General features: G+C 43.5%; 1 protein-coding gene across 6 annotated transcripts in view; it reads left to right on the top strand.

Annotated features, from left to right (window-relative positions):
- CSNK1G1 (casein kinase 1 gamma 1) overlaps nt 1-27,782 on the top strand; it is a 109,306-nt gene that overhangs the window by 50,408 nt on the left and 31,116 nt on the right. For all 6 annotated transcript variants that reach the window (XM_072869271.1, XM_072869269.1, XM_072869266.1 and 3 more), the window contains 2 exons: nt 4,421-4,461; nt 9,139-9,208. In XM_072869271.1, coding sequence (XP_072725372.1) covers nt 4,421-4,461; nt 9,139-9,208 — 111 coding nt within the window. The remainder of the gene's footprint in view (nt 1-4,420; nt 4,462-9,138; nt 9,209-27,782) is intronic.

The raw sequence follows: 27,782 nt of genomic DNA, 5'->3' as shown, positions 1-27,782 counted from the left end.
GCTGGAGCTGCTGATATGACTCATTTGCTGGTAGCTAATATGGAGCAGATAATTTAAGTGTATTCAGGCTGCCTTCTCTTAATGTCCTTGCATGTTCTCCCCCCACCAGCTGTCAGATAGCATCAGGCTGGAGCCCTCGCCTGTCTCAAAGGGTGAAGCAGTTTATCCTGCCACCTCCTTTTCCACTGATTTGGCCTTCCAGCTCTTTCAGCGCTTTGAAGCCACTTTCCAATGTCTGAGTGTTCCTGATGCGACTGCAAAACCTACTTTCTACCCTTCATTTCCAGCCTGGACATAATAGCTTTTAATAAAAGATCTAAAGAAGTAGACTCAAACAACCCTGTGTTGCAAGGGTTAATGCTGGAGCTCACCTTACACATCTGCTTGCATGAAACACTTCCTCTAAGGATATTTAACCTCCCATTTAAATGTCTGCCCTGTGTTAAACAGCATTGCCAGTTACCATAACAGGTTGGAGCTTTCCATACATTTTTTTTGGCTTCCCAATGAATGTTAAAGCAATCTGCTTGGTGCAGGACCTGGACTGGGACTGCCTGATCTGAAATTTGGAGGCCAGAACTACACTGACAGTATAGCAGGAATGGTATCAAAAGAAGTTGAATGCAGAAAATATGAAGCTGTTATAAAGTTAAAAAAAAAAGGGAGTATTTCCCCTGATAAATATTTCAGGATTTAAAGATGACTGTTTGTCTTCTCTCATGTTCATAGTGTCTTTGATTTTACTGAGTCTTCCAGTGCTATTGCTGCATGCAAAGAGTATCTGTATACAACAGATGACATGGCATGTTTTTTAATGGTGTCCTGTAGATATGCTAGAGCTGCCCAAACTCCTACCTACACCTCTGAAGTATGTCACTCCCCGTCCTGGACTTTCTCAATTGATGTTCTAAGCATCACTATCTATTACAGGAATTGGAAAATAAATGTGTAATAGAGCTGGGCAAAGCTGATGCTACAAATAAGCACTGATAACTTCCAGTGTAGATTGCTACTGAATTTTGGAGTTACAGTCAGTCAATGAAAGCATGACTTGTGCTGTAGCAGTGCTAGCAATGATGAGCAAAGAAGGTCAATGCTTCCCTGTATAAAACCGTGGGGAGCTTTTTGCAGTGGAGGCTGCCCTCCTCAAAGGATATGGTGGAACTAGAGGAGGTCAGAAAGGTAGCAGAGATGTCAAGATGGTGGGACAGATCAGGTGCAAGGACTGCCTGAGCATCCTTCCCCAGTGATATCTCTTCCAGGAGAGTTTGCTGTCAATCATGAGCAATGTGGAGAAGGTGAAGGGGGAGTGATTGCTCAAATTACTTAGCAGAGGAACTGGAGGACGTTGAATGATATGGTAACTGACAGCTTCAGAACACACAGAGAGATGCTCCTTGACACATGTAGTTGTGCATCTCTGTCACAGATCGCTAAGGAGGCCAAGGGCTTGTTCAAACACCAGACAGGTTCCTGGAAGAAAAATTCACCTCCAGCTACAGCACACACGGGTACCAACTCTGGCTTAGAGCCGTGGACCTGCAATATACTGGTAGCTGGCTGCATGCTTGCCTGGTTCTACTCGTCCTAGGTTCTTGCCCTTTGTGCTTGCCAGAGCTAGTATCAGACTAGACACTGCTCCGTGTTTTGGGGTTCTGGGAATGGGTTTTGTTCTTTTAGTGTATTTTTTAATATAGAATCATAAAATTGTTTAGGTTGGAAAAGACCTTTAAGATCATCAAGGCCACTACTAAACCACATCTACATGTCTTAAATACCTTCAGGGATGGTGACTCAACCACTTCCCTGGGCAGCCTGTTCCAATGCTTGACAACCTTTTCAGTGAAGAAATTTTTCCTAATATCCAATCTAAACCTCCCCTGGTGCAACTTGAGGCTATTTCCTCTTGTCCTATCGCTTGTTACTTGGAAGAAGAGGCTGACCCCTACCTCGCAACAACCTCCTTTCAGGTAGTTGTAGAGAGCGATAAGGTCTCCCCTCAGCCTCCTTTTCTCCAGGCTAAAAACCCCAGTTCCCTCAGCCGCTGCTCATAAGACTTCTGCTCTAGACTCTTCGCCAGCTTTGTTGCCCTTCTCTGGACACGTTCCAGCACCTCAATGTCTTCCTTGTAGTGAGGGGCCCAAAACTGAACACAGTATTCAAGGTGTGGCCTCAGAAGTGCTGAGTACAGGGGGACAATCCCGCTGGACTAGTGTGGCCTAGTCCTGCTGGCCACACTATTTCTTATACAAGGCAGGATGTTATTGGCCTTCTTGGCCACCTGGGCACACTGCTGGCTCATATTCAGCCAGCTGTCAACCAACACTCCCAGGTCCTTTTCCACTGGGCAGCTTTCCAGCCACTCTTCCCCAAGCCTGTAGCGTTGCATGGGGTTGCGACCCACGTGCAGGACCCGGTGCTGAGCCTTGTTGAATCTCATACAATTGGCCTTGGCCCATTGATCCAGCCTGTCCAGGTCCCTCCGCAGAGCCTTCCTACCCTCAAGCAGATCAACACAACTTGGTGTTGTCTGCAAACTTACTGAGGGTGCACTCGATCCCCTCATCCAGATCGTTGGTAAAGATAAAGAGAACTGGCCCCAACACAGAGCCCTGGGGAACACCACTTGTGACTGGCCACCAACTGGATTCAGCTCCATTCACCACAACTGTCTGGGCTCAGCCATCCAGCCTGTTTTTTACCCAGCGAAGCGTACGCCCATCCAAGCCATGAGCAGCCAGTTTCTCCAGGAGAATGCTGTGGGAAATGGTGTCAAAGGCTTTACTAAAGTCTAGGTAGACAACATCCACAGCCTTTCCCTCATCCACTTGTCATAGAAGGTGATCAGGTTGGTCAAGCAGGATCTGCCTTTCATAAACCCATGCTGACTGGGCCTGATAGCCCTGTTGTCCTGTACATGCTGTGTGATGGCACTCACAATGATCTGCTCCATAACCTTCCCCGGCACCGAGGTCAGGCTGACAGGCCTGTAGTTCCCTGGATCCTCTTTCTGGCCCTTCTTGTAGATGTGCATCACATTCACTAACCTCCAGTCAACTGGGACCTCCCTGGTTAGTCAGAACTGCTGATAAAGGATTGAAAGTGGCTTGGTGAGCACTTCTGCCAGCTCCCTCAGTACCCTTGGGTGGACCCCATCTGGCCCCATAGACTTGTGTGTGTCTAAGTGGTGTAACCAGTCGCTAACCATTTCCCCTTGGATTATAGGGGCTTCATTCTGCTCCCCGTCCCTGTCTTCCAGCTCAGGGGGCTGGGTACCCAGAGAACAATTGGCCTTACTATTAAAGACTGAAGCAAAGAAGGCGTTAAGTACCGCGGCCTTTTCCTCATCCTTTGTCACTGTGTTTCCCCCCACGTCCAATAAAGGATGGAGGTTCTCCTTAGCCCTCCTTTTGTTGCTAATGTATTTATAGAAACATTTTTTATTGTCTTTTATGGCAGTAGCCTTTTACGGGAGTAGCTAGATTAAGTTCTAGTTGGGCTTTGGCCCTTCTAATTTTCTCCCTGCATAACCTCACAATATCTTTGTAGTCCTCCTGAGTTGCTTGCCCCTTCTTCCAAAGGTCATAAACTCTCCTGTTTTTCCTGAGTTCCAGCCAAAGCTCTCTGTTCAGCCAGGCCAGTCTTCCTCCCCACCGGCTCGTCTTTTGGCACATGGGGACAGCCTGCTCCTCTGCCTTTAAGATTTCCTTCTTGAAGACCGTCCAGCCTTCCTGGACTCCTTTGCCCTTCAGGACTGTCTCCCAAGGGACTCTGTCAACCAGTCTCCTAAAGAGGCCAAAGTCTGCCCTCCAACATCATTGGTACCATATTGCAACAGAGAGTTACTAGATTACAAGGATTGTCTTTGTGCCGCTAGCATACAGAAGGCGTTTTATACACGCTGCCTGCCCATTCGTAGAAGAAGAAATAAAAGCTGTGTGTTGGTACAAAGGTTATTTTCATATGCCTCCTTGCAGTAGTCGCTTTGATGTGTAGCACGATTAAGCTAGTGAAACTCCCTATAGATCATAGGATAAAATTGTTAAGTGTCCAGCAGATTCAAGACATTTCTAAAAGAAATGATGCTCTGACTCTTCATTTTTTGTTCCTCAGACTTTTTTGGCATGATGTGGATAATAAAACCTAATGTGTCTGGGATACCTCCTCTAAACGCTTGCATCGAACATAAGTGCTACCATAAAACATGATTACCTTATGATGAATGGCAGATAGTGTTTTCCTGCCCTGGTGAACTGCTGCAACTTACTGTTTTGAGGCTTACACTTTGTTAAAGGCATGAACTTCAGCAGGGAATTGAGAAAAGACAGCTCTTTGCCATCAGTGACACTCTTCTGCGTTGTCTCTCTAGCTGGAAGTGTTGAGTGTGGAACTAAAAGATTTTTTTCTTTTTCCTTCACAGGTAAAAATCTCTACACCAATGAATATGTAGCGATCAAACTGGTAAGTAGAAGCTTCAGGTGTTCTTAAATGACTTGTACCTAGTGTTAAAAATTCAGGCAAAAAGCAAATTTCTTACTTTGGGCTTAATGCTGCTCTCACCCTCAGCTAGAATAACTTACTTAAACTAAGATAAATTCTTGAGAACACTAAAGACGACGAAAGAAACCATCTCTCAACCTGCTGAACTTTTTGGTACATAAACGGTCTGTAGCTGTCCTATACCAGTGAGAGCCTTGTTCCTCTTTCCAAGCTGGCTGCCAGGTCCCAGAGAACGGCACTGATTGCGGGTTTGCCACCTCTTCCCACTCCCTGGGTTGAGCCTTTCTGTTCAGGACTCCATCGATTCTCCAGACCTTTATCTCTCTCTAGATGGGCATTTGGTTAGGAGCGTAGCACTGTGCAGCCTGCTGCTCCACATTTTTGGAGTCAAGAGGCAGGAAAGGGGGTGTTTCAATGGTTAAAATCCCTTGGAGGAGAACAGCACAACTCAGTGTGGTACGATGCTGAGAGACTGCAGATGCAACAGGCAAAACAAGATCTAATTCAGCGAAGGTCAGTCTTTCCTCTGGCTGATTTGGGTGGCCGAGGATATATAGTGACAGCATCTTCAGAATTATTTTTTCCTTTTACATCATAGGATGGTAAAAATGAATCAAACTGGTTCACCAAAGCATTGCAGGAGTTGCGTTAAAAAACCCAAACACCAACAGCAGCAAACTTCAGAACTTGTGAAAACAGTTTCGTTCACAGTTCTCTTCTCATCCAGTATTAAAAGCCTCAGTACCAGTTATCAAGTTATTTTTTGCCCTGCAGTCAATATAGCCCTCCCCAGGTGCATGCAATGACAGCAAGTGGTCCAGGTAAAAAGTCTTTTTCTGAAGACTGCTTCAGGGCATGAAGGGACTGTGGTCAATGGTGGTTTGAAGTAGGAGTCTAGGGGATGGGGAAACTCTCTAACTCGTAGCTCTGCCAGATTTATAAAATCATAGCCCAGTAGTTAGTGTTTATGCCTTAACTTTTATTATCTGTAAACTAAGACTTTCATTAGTCTCTTGGGGTTTTCAAATTTGATGTCTTCATCTGATGTGCTCTTTTCTCGTCCGTATGCTCTTTAATCACAGATCCAAACCCTAGAATCTGAAGTTAAAGTTGTAATGCTAATTTAATATTAGCAGCAAACATGCCTGTTTGCCCAGCCGATGTTGTCTGGCAAAATTACAGGAGTCATTCAGATTGCAGAAGATCAAGATGGACTTGGTGCATTAATTCTGATCATGTTCAACTGCCACAGATTTTATATCTCTAGCATTCTCCTTACATGATGCATAGTAGATGAAAAATAATTAGGGCTTTGCAGGAGGGACTTGTTTTCAAGCCTGTTGGCAAATGCCAGAAGATACTCCCTAAAATAAATAAATAAATAAATACCTGTAGTGAAGCTTAGGATGTCCTTGGTATGGATCCACATCAGGAAGGAAGACTGGTGCTTGTTGAGTAGCTCGCTTTTTAGGCAAATCTGACAATAGAAAATGCACTGTGTACACAGAGAAGATGTTTTATTGAACTAATAATGCTTCTAATTTGCTTTCAAAGATAATCCCACAAAGTTATAGCATTGGAAGGCATAAGGAAGTAATAATACAAGAAAAACACAGCTGTATTAGTCCAAAGGATGGTTGTTTCTCTTAAAACAGTGCCTGCAGTGACACCTCCCAGTAACCTGAAACCTTTGAATAGCCATATGGCAGAGCTGAATGGCATTACCTTTATTGCTACCTTCATCTTACCTATTTTTTCCAGTAGCATTCTCCCCCCCCCCCCCCCCGAGTGTTAAAGCAGTTACTCTGCAACACAGTCCAGTTTTATTTGCCTTGTTGTGATTCATGCTTAAAAATCTCTGGTCCTTCACATTTGAAGGACTGGAATTGCCATCCGGTGGCCATCCAGGCATTCGCATACCTGCTCCGTTTTTGAGAAGATTAATGAGGGAACAGTAGAACAGATGGGGTTTTTTTAGTCTCCTAATCTTAGACCATATTCCCCAGGAGTAAGAATTACTCAGCCTCCTCAGCAGCAAATATGCTTCTCTTACATGTGTACTTAACTGTAATTTTCTTTATCCTTCGAATAATTTGCAGACTAGTGGTAGAGTAACTGCTTTCAGTGTGCTTGAAGGCAACATTTTCTTTTATCTGCATTGCTGGACCAAGTCAAAACTCGGCTCCAAGTCCTTCTAGCTGTGTGAGATCGTCTTCTGCAACTGCAACCCTGCTGTCTCAGCTATTCGTGCCTCCTGTCATGATGTTAAAGCTGTAAAATTAGAGAATTGTGTGATGAATGCCAAAGAGCTGATCAGAAAGTGCTGTGAAATTCAGTGCTAATGTCTCATGGTTTCTCTTTGAGGGTGAGGATTGTGCTGCATCTCGAAAAATTGCTGGTGGTGGAGAATAGTGCCTGTGTTCTGACTTGTGTGGTGTCACCATATAGTTCCTCATCCTGCTCTTCAGCTGAACATTATTTGGTTAAGGGCATCTAGTTCACAGAGGAGTTTGTCTTCTGAAATGCCTTACCTGTATTTACTGGTTTAATCTTCTGAGGGTTTTTAATGCTGAATTGCACATAGTAGGAATTTCCTCCCTGCATGAAACCAGCCCATTAACATACAGATGTAGTCTGAGCACAGGTACAAAGCTGTACCCTCTCGTAGTGATCATGATGCCGTTGGTTCGAGTTGTAGATTTTGTACATTAGGCAGTAGCAATTCAGTTATTTTCGCTACAAATGCAACATCTGCCAGCATCCTTAAGCCCTTGGCCTACAGGACAACTATCTGTGCTGGTATGATCTTCTCGGAAGCTGCCACGACTCTGGCAAGCATCCAGAGCTCAGGCTCCAGCGGCTCCTGATGCAGAAGTGGCTTGGGCTTACTTTTCCTGATTTTGTCATGAGCAGCCTCGCATCCTGATACATTAATCCTTCTACCTTTATCCAAATAGTTTATTTGGATAAATAGACTATTCACTGAACAGGCTGAGTTTCTGTTGCCCTAAATCCCTTTGCTGTGCGGGTGTCTATAGACTCTCCCTCAAGCCACCATCAACAATTATCTTAATGTAAATGCAATTTATATAACAAACTTGTTTTTGCATTGCTTGATATTTGCCTTCAGTAGAGGTTCAGTTTTGCCTCCAGAATATTTTTCACTGTTGTTTTCTAAGTATTTGGTCATATTTGACTTCTGAAGCTTTTAATCATCAGAAAGTTGAGAAGCAACCAGGAGCATTTTTTCCCCTTGCTGGCAAATGGAGGGGCTGACTTGAGCTGGTGATGAACAGCTTGGCTGGAAGTCGAATTGCCTGAATTCCTGTACAAAAACCGTTCTTCTGACTTAAAAAGAAGTCTTTAACATGGAGTTCACACCAAATGTGGACATTAGTCTTACAGTACAGACCACAGGTGAAACAAGACGAAGTGGATCAGCTAAAGCCTTCGTGTCCTCCCATGCAGACAGAAGAGTTATTCCACTATGTTGAAGATGTTGGCTCAAACTCTTACCTATGTCTAAGATACTCTTGCTCTGACTCATAGGAGCTGATGTGAAACACAAAGGACTTTTTTTGTGTTGGTCTTAGGGGGGTCCTTTATAGGCAAACTTCTAGATGATGAGTTCATCAAATAGAGGGCTATTTAACAGGTTTTTCTAATTCAGACTAATTTTGGTGCTGGGCTACGAATTTTACGTAGTTTTGAGCATGGAGCATTTCTTTTCTCAAAAGCAAGGAAATAAGAAACATGCAAACAAAAATTGAGGCCAGTATTAACTTCCATTTCAAAGATGTCTGGGCAGTAGGTGAATCCACATTACTGTTTATCCCAAGTGCACAGTTTATTGAAAATGTAATTACTCAAGTCTCTTAATCCTCTCCATGTTAACTTTATATTTTTAGAAGCTTTGTAATCTTGCATGTTAATGCCTTTATGGATCATAGGCATTAAGTTTTATGCATAAAGTGCAGATGAGTAACAGTTGAGAAATGTAATGTTTTGGGTGTGTTGCAGACTTATCCTTTTTTTTAATTCTGTGTATAAAAACAGAATACTCTTGAGTGCTTTGAGATGTTTGACTGACACCTGCTACTGGAGGGGGAGACTTCTTCCTGTGTTTTTACCAGGTATCTGACTGTGCTGTAGCGCTTGCTGCAAGCAAGATTGTAGTTGTATACAACTGTGGTCTGACTTAAAACACAGATGTATGACTCAACATTTTTCAAAAATATAGGCTAGTGACCAACAAAAATACTGTGGACAACCACAGTCCACAAACTGAACTTGGGACTTGATCTTTTGCAGCTTTGACTTTCCTCCTGCCAGTGTCCAGGGTCATTCTTTAAGGACCAGGAACTTTGTTGAACGATTCTTGAATTTCACTGCCACAAATGAGCTTTGTATTTAAATGAGGAAGTTATTTCTCCTTCAGAGTGCATATTGCAAGTCTCACTGCTTTTTGTTCTCTTCTTATTTAAATGACGTCCAATGGTGAAGTCTGTTGTTAGACTTTCAGTCTAGGGTGTTTTATCTTGAAACTTGAAGCATTATGTATAGTCACAAATCTTCAAGTATAGGATAGAACTTTTTTCAGTCAAACTGATTTTAACCAAATTTTTTTTTCTGTTTCAGGAACCAATAAAATCACGTGCACCACAGCTTCATTTAGAATACAGGTTTTATAAACAACTTGGAAGTGTGGGTAAGTAAACCTACCTTAAGTTTATAGAAAGTTTGTGATTTCTTTATTAAATCGAACATCGCCATCATATTTGTTGTGTAACTCTGACTTGAACGTACTGATCTGGGCAAATTATTTTAGCCTCACACAAGTTTTGGAAGAGATTTGGTCAGAATAACATCATAATGATACTGGGTAATTATGCGGACCTAGAAACTCAAGTTAGTGAGGATTGACTGATATGGGAAATACCCATGTAAGTGTGTTTGTAAAACATAGGAACCTTTGATGGAGGGAAAGTTATTTATGCATAGAATGACAGATTTCAAAAAGGTGACGTAAAGTCTTAAAATCTAGGAAATTCTGTAAGAAGCATAGAGCTTTTCTAATAAAAACCTGAAATACTGTTTTCATTGATATTTACTAAATCATGAGTGTCCAAAAGCCCATGAGCTCAGTATCCTCTGTGTGACAGCAGTCTACCAAATATGAGAAGAATATCACAGGATAAGCCAAAGGTGGTTTGTTGGTTTTTTTTTATTTTTTCTGGCAAGCTCTCTGATTTCCCTAATATAGGGCGTTGAGCTTGTGTCTAATAGTGTTTGGATTTTTCTTCCCTGAATTTATGGTTGCTTTTTAAACCTATATAGACTTTTAGCATGTGCTGTTTCCCATGCCAAGGATTTCCACAGCCTTGACTACCCACTGCATGAGGAAGTCTCTCTGAAGCAAAGGCCTTCTCTGCTCCTTCTGTGCCTTGGTCACATATTGGCCTTGGGTCTTAGCAAGTTTCCTACATTACTGTAATTTTTTTACACTTTCTTCTGATTTTATTTTTCCTGTTTTCCCTGGATGGACCTAGCTTCCATTTGCAGAGGATGTGCTCTCACATTACCAAGTTGAACAGAATGAAAGATATATCTGCTCTGAGCTCATAATATGCAGTGCCTGAGCAGTCGTCTTGCATTTTTTCTTTCTCCTTGTTTGAATTAATTTTTCTAATCAGTTTCCTTAATTTTGTGTAGCACATCCTCTGGAGATTGTGTGCTATTGCACTCTACATTTTATGGCTTCTTTGCTCCTTATAGGATGCAAAATCTGGGATGTGGGAACCAAGTAAGTTGTCACTATTGGAAACACTAAATTTTTTTTTTTTTTTTTTAAACAGGACTTGTCTACTGAAATAAGGTGCTATTTTCTATGTATTTTGTATTTTGGTGGTAGCATCTGGTACTGTTCACAAAACTCCTGATAGGATAATGTCGTCACTTAGTTCCAGTTAGCTGTGCTTTTGAGACTTAGGGCATTTCTGCTGAAGCCTGCGTAGTAAATAAATCAAATGTAGGTTCACAGAATAAGTGAGGCACTTAATTCTGCTCTTCACTCCCTACTTAAGTTCTGTTGATGCTTGCCGTCTCTCTGATACCCTGGCGCATGTGTCTCATGACACATGAATGAATCCAAATCTGCTTTTTCTACATCTGTCAGCTTTCCACCACTCTTTAAAGATATTACTGAGGAATTTTAAAACTGACCACATGTTGGGGGCTTGGTTTTATTTTGGTTAGATTAAGTATTTTTAATGGGTTTTCTCCTGTTCCTAATTAATCTAAACTTTTCATCCTACAACACTTACTCACCCACGCAGAGCATTTCTGCCCTATCTGATGCTGTGCACTCTAATGGAAGTATTTCTGAGTATGCTGCCATCAGACATGGAGATCTTGCCTTCAAGATCTCTCTTCCCTTCATTCTAAGGGGGGTGCTGACTGTCATCTCAAGCCTTTTTGCCAGTATTTGTCAAGAGACTGTTGAGAAGCCTTATGAACAACATGACTTTTATTTCTATTTCTATGTGGTCCCACAAGCATCGCAACTCCAGCTCTGTTAATCTCTTGAATACCATTAGAAGCTCTTATGCTAGAGTTTTGCTAAAACAACTGGAAACAGGCCAGGAGCTCCGGTGGAGGATGAGCGCCACATGTCTGGTCTCTCCATGAAACTTGGAAGCTGAACAAAATAAGTTGTGTTGGAGTCAGACTGCCGGGACCAGGGAGCCTTAACTTGGTGTCTGCAACGCCACACTGAGAATTAGGGGAAGACCATCTGTCTGTAAAAACAGATTGGTGCTAAATATGTGCCGACTTTGGGGAAATAGATGGGTCTGTTCTCAGTGATGTTGTTAATGCCAGGCTCCTGTTAATGGTCCTTGCTTAAAACCTTCAACTGCTCAAACAGACAGCCTTGAACTTCCAGTAAGCAGGACTGTTACTTGAAATTATGGTGGACTCGCCAAATGAAGACTAGAAGTGTCCAAACCCACGGTGTGTATGACTCAGAGGAGAACAGTAGTGTTACATGTGACATACTGTTCAATAAATTAGCCAATTAATCTTGCCAAATAACGCGTCTGACTGTGAACCTCCCACCGTTAGCCTAAAAAGTAAGACTAGTAAAAGCATTGCTGTGATGCCGCAGTAGCAGCGTGGTCCTCTTGTTAATGCAACTGCTGTGTTCAACTGCATGTACAACCAGATGGTCTCAGTGAGCAGTGTCTCTGAGAAGTCAAAATTGTCATCACCTGCAGCATTTGGAGAAAAATGGTCTTTTTCCTAATGAGAAGAATTTTAATGGTGATTTCCTTTTTCCTGGATGTTCAGAATAAACATTTTTAAAGTATATTACTCTTGGATACTAATCATAGGAAAACTTAGGTTGGAAGGGACCAGCTTACCATGGATCAAGTAGGAACCTTCTTGTAGGATGTCTTTGTGTGTGTTGAAAAAGGTTTTTCATCTCTGATATGTGACTGGCTGTGTCCACGTGAAGTTGGGACTAGGACGCTAGCGTAGCCAAGCCTGAAGGGAAGTGTTTTGTGGCAGTTGGCCTTCCATGAGAATGGTCTTGGATCCTAAAGACTACAGAAAGCTTGGTCATGACTTGCTTGCAATGTACCAGATCTAGAAGCGCAACCTCCAAACTCAGGAGCTTAAAGGTTTTGTGCATCAAACCCCCTGCAGAAGCCCAACCAGTGTTGTTGAGACATGAAGTGCTTGATCAGGCTGGTAGGACAAGTGCTACTTTTGGAGAGAAATCTGCAGCTAGCTCTGTAATACTGACTTTGGAGTCTGGTCATGCAGTATATTGCACAGAATACTTTTGGGGGGTTTTTGCCCAAAAATTTTAGAATAATTCTATAGTTCAATGCTCGAAGGATGTATGCCTGTATCGGTTACCTGCTTCACTTGTTGCCATCATCAAAAACTAGTGAAATTTGTCTTTTTTTTTTTTAAGCTATTCAGTCTAGTTTTCCATTTTCCTTGGTGTAGTTAAACAGAGTAGCAAATAACCCAATAATCCATGGCTCTGTCAGAAGTTAATTCCTGGGATCGGCTTCCGTTTGAGATGTTTCCGTGTGAACGGAGGAAGCAGCGCAGGTGTGTGATAGTTGCCTCTTCTGTTTGCAGCTACTCTGTGGCGTCCTGTGCCACATGCTCCATCAGCATCAATGTTTAAAGACTTTCTGACGAGGCACCGAAGTTGCATCTGTTACCTTCCATCAGCACCAGCTTCTTCGTCTGCCACGTGACTCAGATGAAGATCACTAGTCAGCTTGGATTAGCTGAGGAGAAGACTGGATTTCTTGTGTCTCATACATCTTAAGGCATATTTCACACTAGGTTAAGATATACTGGAGCAGTGAAAAGTTTGATAAAGGGATCTAAACTGTATGAATGTAGCTCTTTTTGGTGCTTCTCAGAATAGCTCAATACTGGTGGATATATCAAATGTATTCAGAATTAGCTAACAGAGATAGTCCTGGGTCAGCAGTAACCAACTAACAGACATCTCTGATCTGCTTCTGCAGGTAATTGATGCTATCTCTGATGTTTCAATGCTTCCCTGTAGTAAGAGAAACTAATAGCTCCCCCATAATTTCCTACCTTGCCCCTCTAAATGGAGGGATGTTTGCTTATAGAAATGGGTTTTCATGATTTTTCCTTGAACTTTTCTACACCCCCCCCCCAAAAGAAGAGGCAAGAGCCTGCTGCACGGTGACCATCTGCTGGTTTCTTCTGTCTCACTGTAGAATTAAATATTTAATAACCTAAAATAGCATATGACTGCTTTAACTTAATGTAGGCAGTGAAACAAAAAAAAGCAAACTGCAGGCACAGAGTCAAAGACCTGATGGTCAGTCCGTAGGGTGTCTCAGGAAAGGATGAGACTACCTTTTAGGTAGTCTGGGATACGATCCGTTTACTGACCAAGATAATTGGAGTAGTTTCAACAATCTCGGTGCAAACTAGTTGTGTTAATCTGTCATCAATCCTGTAAGATGCCGGTGTCATGCTGAACTGTTTCATGGTTGCCCTTTGTCGTAAAATGCATGTGAGCATGCACAAACATCCTGACATAGAAGATTCATCCTGGCCTGGGCTATTCCCATGATCTCGCTTTACTGGTGGTGGCACAGTCAGTCCTGAATTTTTTTCTTGCTGGATAGTACCTACCTGTGTCTGAACATGAACAGCACAGCTAGGCACAAGAAGTCCAAGTGTGATGGGTATTCCCCAAAATTAGGCTCTTGCTCTATGACCTTCTTTGAGGACTGGCTGTTCCAGGTGTTCACCTCCTCCTCAGGACTGGTTCCTCGGCTGCTGGGCTTCCCCTTGCTCTGAGGCTTCATATAGCTACTTAAATCTGCTGCTTCCATACCTCGAGGACAAGAGGAGCTCCCCCTCCGACTTGACGGGATGCTTTTACATCTCCTAGGGCTGCCAGAAGCAGTTCAAGTCTCCAGCATGTTTCCAGTGTTGGATTAGTCACTTGAGCATGTCATTTGTCCCCTGTGCTTGAAGTTTGTGGAGTAAAGGCCTGGCTTCTTATAATTCATAAAAAATCTTGAATAATCAGACCCTACAGCTTGCAGGATGACAAGTGGAGGAGCTCCATCCCCACTGCTGGCTGACGTTTGAATTTCTGGTTCCCCATAACTATTGGGGTGGGGAAGCTGGTGTTGGCAGAGCAAAACTGAGTTACTTTGACCATGGTCAAGCAGACTCAGCTCCTAGCTCCTAAGATGGTTGCATTTCCTGGACAGTGTACCAAAAGGCAAAGCTTTTGCTTTGCTCAAGTTGCCCCCTACTCATCCCGCAGCATCCCAGGACCCTCCTACTTGGTTTGGGGTGAATAAAGCAGTTCACACATTGCAGGAGCCCTGCCAGGCCTGTTGGGCCACCTTCAGCAGCTGGGTCCTGCTGGTGGCACGCTAAGGTCTTAGCGATTGTATTGGCTTTGTCTTGTGGGCTCTTTTTGCTTATTGACCTGGTTTGAGGACCTTCAGCAGGAATGGTCTTTTTTTTTTAAGGCTGATTCCAGATTCTCACCTTTCCCTCAAGTTAAAGTCTCCTACAGACTTCACAGGGGAAACATGTCTTCCAAAGTTTTAATTGGAAACTCATGTTTTATCAGCAAGCAGTGCCCGTATTTCCCAGTCTCCGTTTCTTGCTCTTCAGCAGCCTTTGGCTTGAGCTGCTCTTTCCCGTGCGTAGTGTGGACATACAGGAGTACATGGCTATGCTTTTATCTCTGCCTATCCCATCATTTGGATTTTTGGCTGCAATCTGCCACAGCTCCTACAAGTCCTTTTGCATATGCTGGTATTTTCAACCAGCTAGTTTGAGTTGCACATGGAGATAGATACCGGCCTCTCCTGTTGACTAACTGCTCTGATCAGGATCTGGGCTGGCAATGGGGGTTGTGTGCAGTGCTGCTCGAGCCTGTAGTGTGAGAGGTGGATCCTACTGCTCTCAGCTCTAGTAGAAAACACTTTAAATGGGTTTTAAATTTGTGAAGCCTTTTAAACTTAAGACACTGCTATGTTTCCTGCTGTAGGAACCTCTGTATCCTTACTCAGTGCCATAAGCGCATCTCTCGTCTGCTAAGTGTTTAATATCCCTTTGCCAAAGGGAAGCTGAAGACGCTGTTCATGAACACTTCCAGAAAGCTGTTGTGTTCCAGGGAAGAGAAGCGTAACAAAGCTGTCTGCACGCTGGGGCTCTGGGCTGCCCTGTCTCTTGGGCGCGGCAGCAGAGCCCACAGAGCTGCTCCACATCACTTAATGTGCTGCAGGAGGATGGCTGGATGCTGCACACACCTGCCTGTGCAGCCACAAAGCTGATGCCTCTCCTCATCCAGCTGCTGTCATATCCAGTGGAGCTCACGTATCCGTGTCTGCAGAGCCTCCCAATTAAAATGGAAGCCAAATGCTGAGACTTTAAGACAAGCTTTGTCCGAAAGCTTTTTTTTCCTCTCTAGCTATGCTGGTTGGAGGGGAAAAAAAAAGACTTCTTTCTTTCTGTAAGCCTTGCTTTGCTGAGAAGTTGAGGCAAACATGTCTGCTGCGTTGATGTATACTTGCAAAGCTTTATTTTTTTTCCCAAAGTATGTTTGTCTCCTGAACTCTAAGCCTTTTCTCAAGGACAAAGACCCTACTGTTGCATGGCCATTACTGTATCACTCTGAGCCCAGTTCCTCTCTCTCAGGATGTGACCATGGCTGAAAAACATCTCCACGCAATCAGGAAATTGCTCTTTAATCTTATGCTTCCACGCAAATAGTTTCACTGTGGTCCTGGGAAGTATTGACTTTCCAGCAGTGACCAGTAGGTGTATAGGAATGATTGGGGTTTTTTTGTTACTACATTTCAAAGCATCTCTGGCATCTCTCCCCTGCGGTTTTTAACGCCATACGTAATGCCTTCCCTATAAGCTTTGCCTTTGGAAGGTAAAATGGAGTACTGCTTATTGTCAGGTTTCTTTTGGCTGCGCTGAGCTGATGATCGAGTTCCTGCATAGTGACAGCTTCTGCCTGTGCACATAGTGTGAAGAAGTCATGCATTTTTGGTTCAGTAGTAGTTTATTTTTATATCAGCTGGTAGATGAGTCACACCTTCCCCCACTCCTTTGCAATCCCACCTTGGCACATGTGATTCATAGCAGTCCGGTGTCAACATGCATTGAGTTTCATGCAATAGCTCTGTAGCCAGCACTCATCCCCAGGATGGGTAGGTGACATTGGCAAGTGGATGTTAAATGTAATGAGCCTTTATGGTGTCGTGGTGGAAAGCAGAAGACTCTGATATGCTGGAGAATCCCAGAAAACCGAAAAGATCTCTGCTCTCCCCAGCCCACGCAACAGATGAATCACAGTGTATGAGCCGAATATACTGAGTCAGGGAGGGGTATGTCGTTACATATAGAATATAGATGGATTCTGTGGTTTTGTTTTAATTCTTGCTCTGTAAACAAGTTCACCTCTAATGAAGTATGGAGTCTGTGTGTTTACTTTTGGACCTCTTTCTGTTGCACAACTCACTGGAGCGAAGCAGTCTGTTTACTTGTCAGGAAGTAGGACCAAGGAAAATGAAGGTGGTATAAATAACTGAGCATTTTACATAGTCTAGTCAATATTTGCATATATGTTTTTCAATGTAGCTGAGCTGTCTGCTACTCCATACTGCGTATTAAGTTAGCTTTTCAGGATTGCCTACATTGAGCACATTTTTATCATTCTGCTCTTGCTTTACTCATGACCTGCTGCACACTTTGTATGTACTGGTGTCCTTTCTGAAGAAATTCTTTCCATGCCACTTGCACAATGCTGTCATTCATGTAGCAATTAGGTAGGGGTCATTTCGGTAAGACTTGTTAAACGGATGGATGTAAACAAGTCACCGTGGTGGAGCATGCTGCCAATACCAGCTATTTCACAGGGAACTCCCTGTGCACAATGTTTTTCCCCAAGAGAGCTAGAGTAATTCGAGGCCACGTAAGTCAGGGTTAACGCAAGATGTCTACAACCCTGTTTAATTAAGGAGTGCAAACATACGCATTAGCTGTTGCTGTGGTCACTTTAATCTTCAGAAATCCCACTTGTATTTGCCACCTTGGAAACACTGCCGTGGCCGGGAGTTGAGCCAGCAGAAGATCACCCCACAGCAAGGTGCTGTTTTGGGGCATGAGGTGCTGGGTGAGGATTGCCCCTCTGCACCCCAAGTGGATTTGTGCTGGCATGGAGCAACACGTGGCCATTGCCTGAAGCACGTTTGTGTCCTGCTTCATTGTATGGAAAGGTTTGTTCACAACTGTCACGCTACAACACTCTGGATGAGCACTGCAGCCTCCTCCTTTGAAATATTTGGAAATATTTTAGAATGTAAGTGTTCAGTTACTATAAGAATTTAATAAGTGACTTATTAATCTGTGCAAGATGATACAAAACTGACATCCATTTGTACAGAAAGCAGCTTGCACCTTTGAGTCACATCTCGTGTTTAATAATTTTCCTACTTCAGATCCCTGCGATAGACCCTAGTGCTTATTTTAAGCTGTTGGGCTAATTTTCTAACAGCAGGGAAAAACTCTTCTACCTTCATTCTCAAATCTTGAAAAGAAACATGCCGTTGAAGATAGGTTTCAGATGCCTCAGCAAGGAGCGTGGTTTCATTACTCTGAAAATGGCTTTTTTGAAACAAAAAGTGCAACTTGTGGAGGTCCATCACACTTAGCTGCACCCTTCAAGAATGGTGATCAGCAGCTTCGTTATAAAGTCAGGGTAGTCCAACAAACTTTTGAACTTGAGGAATCTCTGACTTCAGAGCTTTGGAATTGCAAAATAAAACGTAGTGGAATACTGTAGCACGCCCAGTTAAAGCGTGCCTGCTTTCAAAGCTGGCTTGCTGTTGATCTCTGGGGAATAATATTTTGCTATCTAAAAATACTTGTTTTTTTTTTAATGTGGCAGTTCCCTTGTTAGGAAGGGCTTCCCGAATGTGCACATTTCAGCATCTCTTTTAACATCAGAAATTTTTACTTCCTTGGGCTAAATTTAGGCTTTCTGAATTGGATGCTATCAGATGCTTTTAAAGCAAGGCCATTAATATTTGAATATGAGATTAGGGCAGTTTCCTTTTTATATTTCAAAAAGTCCTCATGCATCTCTTACTCTTCCGGTATTCATTGCAGTAATCACAAATCAAAATCCACCAACACTGGGCAGCGTGTGGAGGGGAATGGCAGGATGCTGGGAAGCTGAAAAAAAATGCCTTTCCTGCAGACACTTTTCCTTGAAGCCTGACATGCCCTGTAATGGTGGTCATAAACCTGTAGCAGTCGGACTCATCTGAGTCATCCCAGGTGCCTCGTTGGGTTCTTCTGATAGACAGCAGCGTCTGCTATGAGTGGGTTGTATGATGTGCCACTGGCCCAGCTGCTGTAGGGATCCAGCTGGGCTTGAGGAGAGGGATGGACCATTTAATCATGAAGGTCTCTCTCCTGCTTCTGGTCCTTTCTAGCAAACCCTGAGCTGAAGTATCTTGTGCTTGCTAGCAGCCCAGGTTGCACCTGGGACTTTGAGTGCCTGAGCCGTTTGAGTGAGGAAGTTAAAATACTGAAGGTTTGAAGATAACATTTGGAATTCAGATTTGGGATGTATATGTTGAATAGAAAACCCAGTTTGACGATTAGGGCCACAATAATTAATAAGGATGCAGCAACTGCTTAGCCTTGCTGTTCTGCTTGTCCCCCTTTGCTAGCCCTTCTATGAAAATTTTTCAAGCTGTCAGGATGCTGCACATAGAAACTAACTGAGGTCTAGAGCTATAAAAGTAAATTAATTTTCTGGATAGCTGATGTGTCTGGTGTTGAGTACTGCCTTGATTCAAACAAAGCTGATTCCCTTTTTGAAGGTGGGTGCCTGATTTAGTGGGATCCCTTTCACATGTTTGTGCTTCCTAAGCACCAGAAGCATCCTATGCATGCTGAAGGTTTTAAGGCGCTCTAAACCTTAAAGAGAGAAACGTTTGAGCTGTGCCAGGGAGGTTTGACGCAAATGAAGTTCTGGTACGTAGGACTACCCGCCTCCCAAACCAGCTATTAAATGGGTTTTGAGTTTGCATTTCTGAGCTGTGCCCTGCCTGCTATTCAGAAACCTCCTCCCATCTCTAAAAGATAAGCCATAGACTCTGCCCCTGAATCTGTAATGGAACCAGCTATGCCAGAAGAACTTTTGTGCAAGCTCTGCCCTGGGTGGAGACTTGCAGTTTTGTAACAAATTTTCTGTCTGAAAGTGGCACAGTTTTTTCCTTCAGAACTCTGTTCCTACCTGCTTGTACTCAGCTGTCTTAAGGTGAAACAAAGAGATGATATCTGAAGGTAGTATCTTATTTAGCATCTCTGAACTACTGTTTTGCAGTAGTTCTATTCCCCTGTAATAGGGGATGGGAGGTTTTCCTTCAGGCTGGAAGGACCGTGTGGGTAACACTTTCCTGCCAATCTCTTGACTTGTTGTGGAGAGCTTACATGTGTTTGACTCTCAGCATCCATCACTTACTGGTTTGATGCTATTGCAGGAGCAAATGCCCATCTCGTGGCTTTTTAATCAGTGCTCCTGTTGGGTCCTGCACTGATGCTAAAGCAGCTTTGATGGCAGCACAAAGCATTCCTGCTATCAAGCTGCCCTCCCAGTAGGACCAGCATGAGTGTTTGTGGGGCTGAGCTGCACCCATGGCTTTGCAAGCAGGTCTCAGCACAGCTGGAGGATGGCACAGAGGGTTGTGTTGCCAGAATTGCTGCCCGGATTGTCCCACCATGGTCTGGCATGCAGAAGCTGGCCAGCTTCAGCTGCCCAAGCATCATCTCAGTCCTGAGCACCCAAAGCAGGGGCTGCTACCCTTGTGTCTGATACCATTGTCTGCTTTATCCATCTAAATTGGACCAGTCTGATCTGTCATCCAAGACCCAAATGCCATTGGATCAATGGTGAATACCGCCCATATATGCCAGTTTTGCCTTATGTCGCTGTGCCGTCCTGGCTAGAACAACTCCTGGTCACTGCATAGAGATGTGGGTTGCAGCTGAGCTGTAATTCAAGCTCTCAAATTCCTTCTGCATTACCATCATGGCAGTTTCACCCTATTTTGTAGCCAGCGGGCACACCGTAAGCTTAAAGTATCACTTAACTTGCGCTATAGATTTTTGGTGTGTGGATGGGGAGGAAGTAGGGAGCCAGTAAGAGCTCTGCTTCCAGCTGACAGTCTCCAATGGAGATGAGCTGATGAAGGGCAGGTGCCACCTGGGACTTGGTGTGATCAAATCAAAATGTTTCTCTGGACAGCAGAGGCACGATTCAGCAGAAGTCTTTTATTGTTGCTGCTTTCTTAGCATTTTTCATCTGCCAAGAAGTAGCCTCTTCCTTGGCAGTGCTTCTGGAGTTAGATTTGTGTGCTGCTGAGCACTCTCTTGCAACCGAGAAGTTCTGTTGTTGATTTTTCTTAAGCTTCTTGTAGATTATACCTGTAATGTAATTAATATGGATAACTTGTTGTCAAAGGAAAAAAATGCAGTCACAGAGCATACCCTTAGTCATCTCAGCTTCTCTGTTATCTGGTTAAAACATAGAAGCCAAAACCTGCTACTTACTGCCCGTTCAGCAGCCAGAGCTGACCCAATGCAAGAACTGCACAGCCAGGGAAAACTGAACAGGAAACAATTTCTCTTTGGTATTAATCAGCAGAACCGAGTTGGTCATCACAGGTGTGATCTCGCTTTGCACTGACTGGCAAAACTCACCAGGTGCGGTGACCTGCAGCGTAGCAGGAGCAGGAGGCCATGTCTTTCTTGCTAGATCCATCACACAGAAGCCATGATCCCAGCTGCAAAGGCTGCCGATAGTGCCTGGCTGGTTGAACAGCGTGGAGCCAATGTGTGGAGCGACGTACGCCTTCAAACTGTGAAGCTGAGCTTGGAGGTAGAAAAGCAGCCTGGGGAGCTGTTTCACGATGTGGCTGTATTTTAATTACACGAGCTTTTTGGGCAAATCCCATTGCCTTCGGCAGGGTGCTGTAACCCCTCACTTAACCCTCAAGATGTTAAAAAAACTGCAGCACTGCAGCTTCTCACACCTTTCAGCAAAAACACAGGCTCTGCTGAGTGCACAAAGAAACCCAGAAAGCAAAGCAGGAATAATTACAAGAAATTAAACCTTTTGATATTTTCTTCCACACTTGTCCTTGTATTGCAGGTATGTGGGACAATGTAGATAATTAAGCTAGAACTTAAGCTAGAACTTTTTGGGGTAGTTTAAAATAACTCTTCTAAAATTATATACTGTTTTGATCCTTCTCTTAAGGTGTTGTTTTATGTGCCAGCTGCCCTCGTCACTGGAACGAGAGATTGTTGCAAAGGGTATATTGACATAAAATCTAACAGTATGTGGAGATTTGAGTGCAGTCATTTCCCTTGAGGCCTAGAAATGTGAATTCAGTCTCCCAAAACTTGCCAAAACCCCAATTTATTGTGTTATGCTTTATTCTTTTGTCTTTGTCAAGAATTGAAACAATTTCACTTGACTGTAGTTTACTCACTACAGCTAAAAAACTGCCTGTGAATGGGTGTTTCTGGGTAAATTTCCCAGATTTTGCAAGTCTTCCTGCAGCTTAGCCTTTCCAACTAGGGCTGATTCTCCCCCCAGTCTTTTTTTATTTTTATTAATACAAATGTGAATGTCCTCTTGATACCCTCTCTGAAAGTGCTTCTTTCTTTGTGTATGTGAAGAGCTGTTTAACAGAGTCAAGCCATGATATCAGGCAACCAGCTTGTACAACTCAAGGAAAATGAAATGCCACCCCGTTTTAATAACACAATGATGGTGAAAATTGTTTTTCTGCAACTGAAGTAAAAACCAAATCATTTGGATTTTTACCAGCAGCAAGAACAAATATGTTCTTCCTTCTGTCCTTCTCATGTCTGTTTTTCTTCTGTTCCTTTTCCCATACCTTTTTTTTGTAGATTCAAATACTAACAAGCTACTCAAAACACAGCAGGGATTCAATACATCCTGCATATCCTGAGAAGATGCACAAAATATGCTGGGTTTCTGGAGTGAAGCTGGAGTCTTGGAGTCTGTGTGGAAGCCACGCTTTACTCGCAAACTCATTGGAGATGAGAGTAGCTCTGTCTACTCACGGCTTGTACACAACTGTTGTACCGTTGTGTGCTGAGTGTCATCTCGTCCCATTAAAAGCTTGGCTTGCTCTGCGGTCATCAGGGGAGAAGGTATTGATCCAGTGCGTGACATTCTCCCTTGCTTTATTTCCAAGTACCTCTTGGGTTCAGAGAGTATTTGAGCTGTGCCTCTTCCACATCCAAGGGCAGGGGAAGTGCCTTGCTCTGCCTCTCCTCCCTCTCAGCAGCAGCTCTGCACCTTTCTTGCCCGCTGTTGGGCTTAAGCAGAAAGTCCTGCCGCAGCTACTCCTGCTGGGCAGCAATGCTGGAGCATTTAGCATTTGCTAGAAGGGAGACGATTCATTGCCTGATGATTCAAAGCAGGAAAAAGATGTTGTGAAAAGCTGGCAATGGAGAGCCGAGTGTCTGGCAGCAGTTAGAGCAAACAGAGCAGGAGGGTGTTCGGGAGGAACATGAATAAGAGGAGCTCATAATGATGCTGTAAAAGGGCTGCTGAGATGCCATCTGGAATAGGGCAAACAGTTATGGAGGAGATACCTAGAATAAATGGGGCTGGGAGCAGAGGAAGCCAGCACAACGGCAGTCGAGGTTTAAGGGGGTGGCTACCGCAGCAGCCCTCTCTGCTGCTTTCCTTTCTGGGCTTTGGGCAAGTGAGAGGAACAACTGCGACTGGTTCTTGCTAAGCGATGCTCTGCTGAGTGCCCCTTCTCCCAGAGGAGCCAAAGCTGACGGTGACCCAGCCGCCTCCCAGGCAGCATCATGGGGAAGCAGGCAGGAGATGGTGGGATGCTGCGAGATGCTCTGGGCAGGTCCAGTTGCTCTTCACCCTGTTCAGATGAGTGAGAGAGAACTAAAGGTGAATCATGGGCTCTGAAACCAGAGTATCAAAGCTCAGGAGAGCAAGGAAATTATCCAGGAGCTTTACAGTCATAAGGTGGGCTGAAAACACTCGTGATTTCCAAGCAGGTTGGTCATCTCTGTGATCTCCACCAGAGCAGTGGCAAGGGAGCTGCCGCAGTGCCTACACATCCTCTGACTGCAGTCACCGCTGAGTCACAGCAGTGCTCTAGCCCCACTTCTGTACGTTGATGTTTTTGTGTGTGTGTTGGATCAGCTTACTACTTTTAGGTTTTTCCTTAATCTGATGCCAGTTCAAGGTTTATAAAGTCTTGGAGCAATTGGCAAGATTGTGGCGGACCCTGTACCATCACCCCCTTTTCTACCTGCAACGCAGCTGCAAGTGAGTTGGTGCTAGAGTCAGAAATTGCATTTTCTGCTTGTTTTCCTTTGCATTTAAACTGCTGGGTGTTTTCTTATAACAAACAAGAGAAAATATTCTCAATTGCCCAAAATCTCTGTCCTTCCCCAAGCTCCTTCAGTTACGGTTGAAGGTGAAGGGCTGGCACTGAAAAGCTTTTGCAGTCCTGCTTTGAAATAAGACATCTCTGAAACATATGCAATCAAATATTTGAAAGACCTTTAGGCTAACTTTATTCCAAGTAACAAGCCTATCTTAACTTTTCTCCCCTCTTCCTATTTTTGAAGCAGATTACTCAGAAACCTGAAGGTCAGAACGAGACTTTGTAATTCCAGCTCATAGGCATAACCCGTTAACCAACGTATTCAGATAGATTTAAACCCACTATCATGGACCATGTTTTAAGAGGTTAAAAGATGAGATCTTGGCCCAGTCCACACTGATAGCAAAGCTTCTGTTTCAGCCAGGATTTTATTCTGATTTGAAAATTAAGAGAAGGGTAGATCCTCATTAGTGTAATCAGCTTAAATGGGTAGACTACTCTAAAGCAATTTGCTTAATTTGTTTGGAACATGTTTAATTTTAGCTATAGATGTTCAGCTCTCGCACAGTTGCTATTTATGCTGTTTATCGTGTAATTTTGTATTCTGTGATTTGTAAAAATAAACTTTCTGCTCTGAATGAGAATTTTGTGACAATCTACGTCCCATTCATCAGTGCTGCTTTAAAATTGCGCACAACTTTTTGTGCACTAATGCTGCTGTCATGTCTCTGCATCCATTTCTATGAAGAATAGTTCTTGCTGCTCACATAGAGTGTGTTTTTGCATTAAGCATCAGCTGTTCATTTGATGTTGGATTGCTGCCCTCTTTGGGTATCTAATTTGGGGTTCCTCAGGAGTGTCTCCCCTCTGCAATAGACCTCAGCTTTGAAGTCTGCATGAAGAGAGGTTATGAAATTCTTCTGTAATTCTTCTTGAAATTGAAGACATCAGCTTCTCTTTATTTGGCCACACCACATCTAAGGGCAGTGGAAACCAATTTCCCATGGGAGCAAAAAAAATTGGTGATTCAGAAACTACCAGTATCATTCACTTTTCACAAGTTGTGGTTGTCTCCTGGCGATTTGATGTATGGGGACTTGGCTTTTGCGCCTCCACTGATGTAGGTGCCACATGGAGCTTCCTGCACTTGCTACCTCGTCTCTTCTTGGTTGTGTTTTGGGCTGCTTGTTGTTGCACAAGGTTTATTCATAGCCTCTCATGATGCTCATATACAGAGCATCAGTACATATTCTGTGCCGCAGCAGATGGTTTCCACTTTCCGTGCCTTCCACGCAGGGCAGAAGCTGCAAAATCAGATTTCCCTTGGGCATAACCTTTGATTGGCATGTCTCTGCCAGTCGCCATTTCATAACCAGTCCTGGAAATAGCTTTGGACTGTCTGTATGACTTGTATGTCTGATGCCTGGACTAACATGGCTTGTTGGAGTATACTGGATGTCTGACAAGTTATTAGGGCCATTAGTCATGCTATAAAGCATGTGGCAGCAAGACAGCACTACTTGAATCAGCCAGGATGCTTGATCTTGAGATGGAAATTTCCTGAAAGGTGTAGTTCCCTGGTGTTAATCCAGCTCAAAAGAAGCTCTCTCCAAGAGCAGTGATCCCGCTGTTTGTTACTGTTCCCGTTCTTGCATTCAAGCTTTTTTGGGGGTTGATCCAACTTCTTCCTTGGCCACGTGAGCGCAGGGAGGCAGTGGGACACGTGAGGGTGGGGTGAGGATGGGACAGTCCCTTTTGGTGGCAGCCTGCAGGAGCAGTTAGGGTTTTAGCATCTCAGGAAACCCAAGGCCAGAGTCGTGTGGCTGCACAGAGTGCGGTGGAAGCAAAGTCTGAATTTTTGGCTTTGATGTCTGCATTTGCTCTCATTCCAGCCACGATACTTTAATCTCCGAAATGCTTTGCTAGGTTTTCGCTGTGCTCAGCTTGAATTTTTTCCAAGACATTGCACTGCTGAAATAGCAGAATTTGCCTGTGGATTCCAGTGCAGTGATCAGTCTGTGTTTATTGGGGTGATAAACTTTCCACAAGAGCAAGGGTGGAGCAGGGCCTTTTACGTACAGTCAAGCCAAATCACTCAGCAGCAAGACTGAAGCCATTAAGCAAATTCGGATGATTTCTGCTTGCAGCAACGTCCACTGTAATAGGCTGCTTTTTCTCCAAAGGAGAACTTGCATGTGTCATGCCTGGATTTTCTTGCCTTAATATGTTGGTCGTGTTTAATGCCATGGAGAAATTCCTTGTTTAGATGTTATTTTGTACATTAATTGCATTAAACTGATCATGGTTTATATTTCAAGTGTTGAGTTGTACCTCCGAATCCTCAAGAGGAGACCTCTGCTCTGCCTGGGGCTTTTCATCCTGCACTCTTTGAATCCAGAACTGCTCATCTAGGACAGACTTTCACAGCACCATGGCTTTGACCATTTCAGTCCCCTGCCGACGCAATTGCTCGCCATTAAAAACCTCAAGTTCGATTGCCCAGACAAAAGATAATTTTTCCTCAATCAATCTCTTTTGTTGGCAACGTCCTTCTTAAGTATTTACAGATCTACTGGTGATATTTGTGGAGTTCCTGTGGTTCACCAATGGACTCAGTGGGACCTGGAGACTTATTGCTGAAATAGAGCCAAGCTACATCCTGAATTATGCAGATGGGCTGTGATTAAATAAAATTTTATGCACATTTTCTTAGGTTGCCCCTTTTTACTGTTCATAAGAATAATGGGTCCAGAGATGCCTGTATCTCAAGTTTTCAGAGAAGCACCCTGAAATCATCTAGCCTCATCTGCCTGCTTGGATCCTGCAGGCATCAAGCCTTAATATTTGCATCAAGCTTACAACTTCTCTTTGGAGCTTCGCCCCTTCCTAAAACGATGCTAAATGTTGACTTGTGTTGGAGTGAGCTGATGGTGCATTACCCTGTGTCCCTCCTAATTTTATTTCAGTAACCGGTGTGGAGCTGAGGAGCCCTGGCTTGGGCTAGGACGCTCTGAAGGGCTTGTCAGTGATGCTCCTTTGGGTCTAGCATGTGTGAGTGATGCAGCCTGGGTCTGGAAATGAGGTGTATGTTACAGGATTTTTATTCTAGCAAAGCCAAGAGGTAAGCTCTTGACTGCAGAGCTGGCAGCATTGCTGCTGACAACCCTCAGAGAAAAATCGAACCCTAAAAATATGCCTGAAACTAATAATGTCTTCTGTAGGCTGGCACTTAGGATGCTTTTTTTAATGTTCTTTGCTACAGCTTCACCTTGCAGGAGCTCCCACCTAGAGCAGAGCCTTCCTGAGGTTTAAAGCTGAGAATGGTACTCCACAAGCTCATGGGGTACTCTTGGCTCATAAGGCTTTGAGTGGGTAAAAGCTAACTCAAGGGGTTAGGACCCCAAAGAGCGCTAAATAGTTGTGTTGTTTCCTTTCCTACATGAAATCCCCATCTTTTGAGTCTTGCTGCAATTTATCTTCCTGGTTCTTATGTCCAGTAGGAATTTAATTTTAATTGCAATTCTCTCTCTTTACCAAGTAAGGCTGTAAGTTTACTCCTTTCCTCTTGCTCTGGGAATGGGATTCTTCACCTTCCTTAAGAGCCTTTCTGCAATTTTATTCTCCCATATACCTTAATTAGCATACTCCTAATCTGAGTGGTTTCCTTCCTGAGTTGCAATTTTCAAGACTGTTATCCCAATGTAGAAATTGTGGTAGAAGTACTCACTGTATATATATCTTGAATTTATAATGGTCTCAGTTTTAAAGTTTCCATAGAATATTCTGTTATTCTCTTCTATTATTCTCTATTATTCTTCTATTATTCTTTAAAAAGTAGATATGATAATCTTGGTATTAGAGGTAATGTAGGTAAGTCCTCATCAGATTTTACTGAAAACTCAACAGCTCACCATTAGTTACTTCAAGAGCTATTGCAATTATTCAAGCCTTCAGCACTAAGCTGATGGCATTAAATTATCATTCATGTTGGTTTGGGGATACTTGAAAATGTTTTGGAGCTGCCTGGGTCACATCCTACCATTGTTTGGCTTTCTGAATTGCTTCTGCATCAAACCATCCTGTTTTCTTAGAGGACTTAATTGCTATTAATGCTTCTTAAAACATGAAGCTCTCTTAGGAGCAGTAGCCTCCCAAGACCAGGTTGGGTAAATGTATTACATAGGACATAAAACTCCGGTTAGACTGGGAATTCCTGCAATACTCTGTAATATCTCATTAATGCATCCTGATGACTGATACCTAATA

This window comes from Ciconia boyciana, chromosome 8 (assembly GCF_034638445.1).
Source record: "Ciconia boyciana chromosome 8, ASM3463844v1, whole genome shotgun sequence".
Taxonomy (NCBI): domain Eukaryota; kingdom Metazoa; phylum Chordata; class Aves; order Ciconiiformes; family Ciconiidae; genus Ciconia; species Ciconia boyciana.
This window is presented reverse-complemented; position numbering and strand designations above follow the sequence as displayed.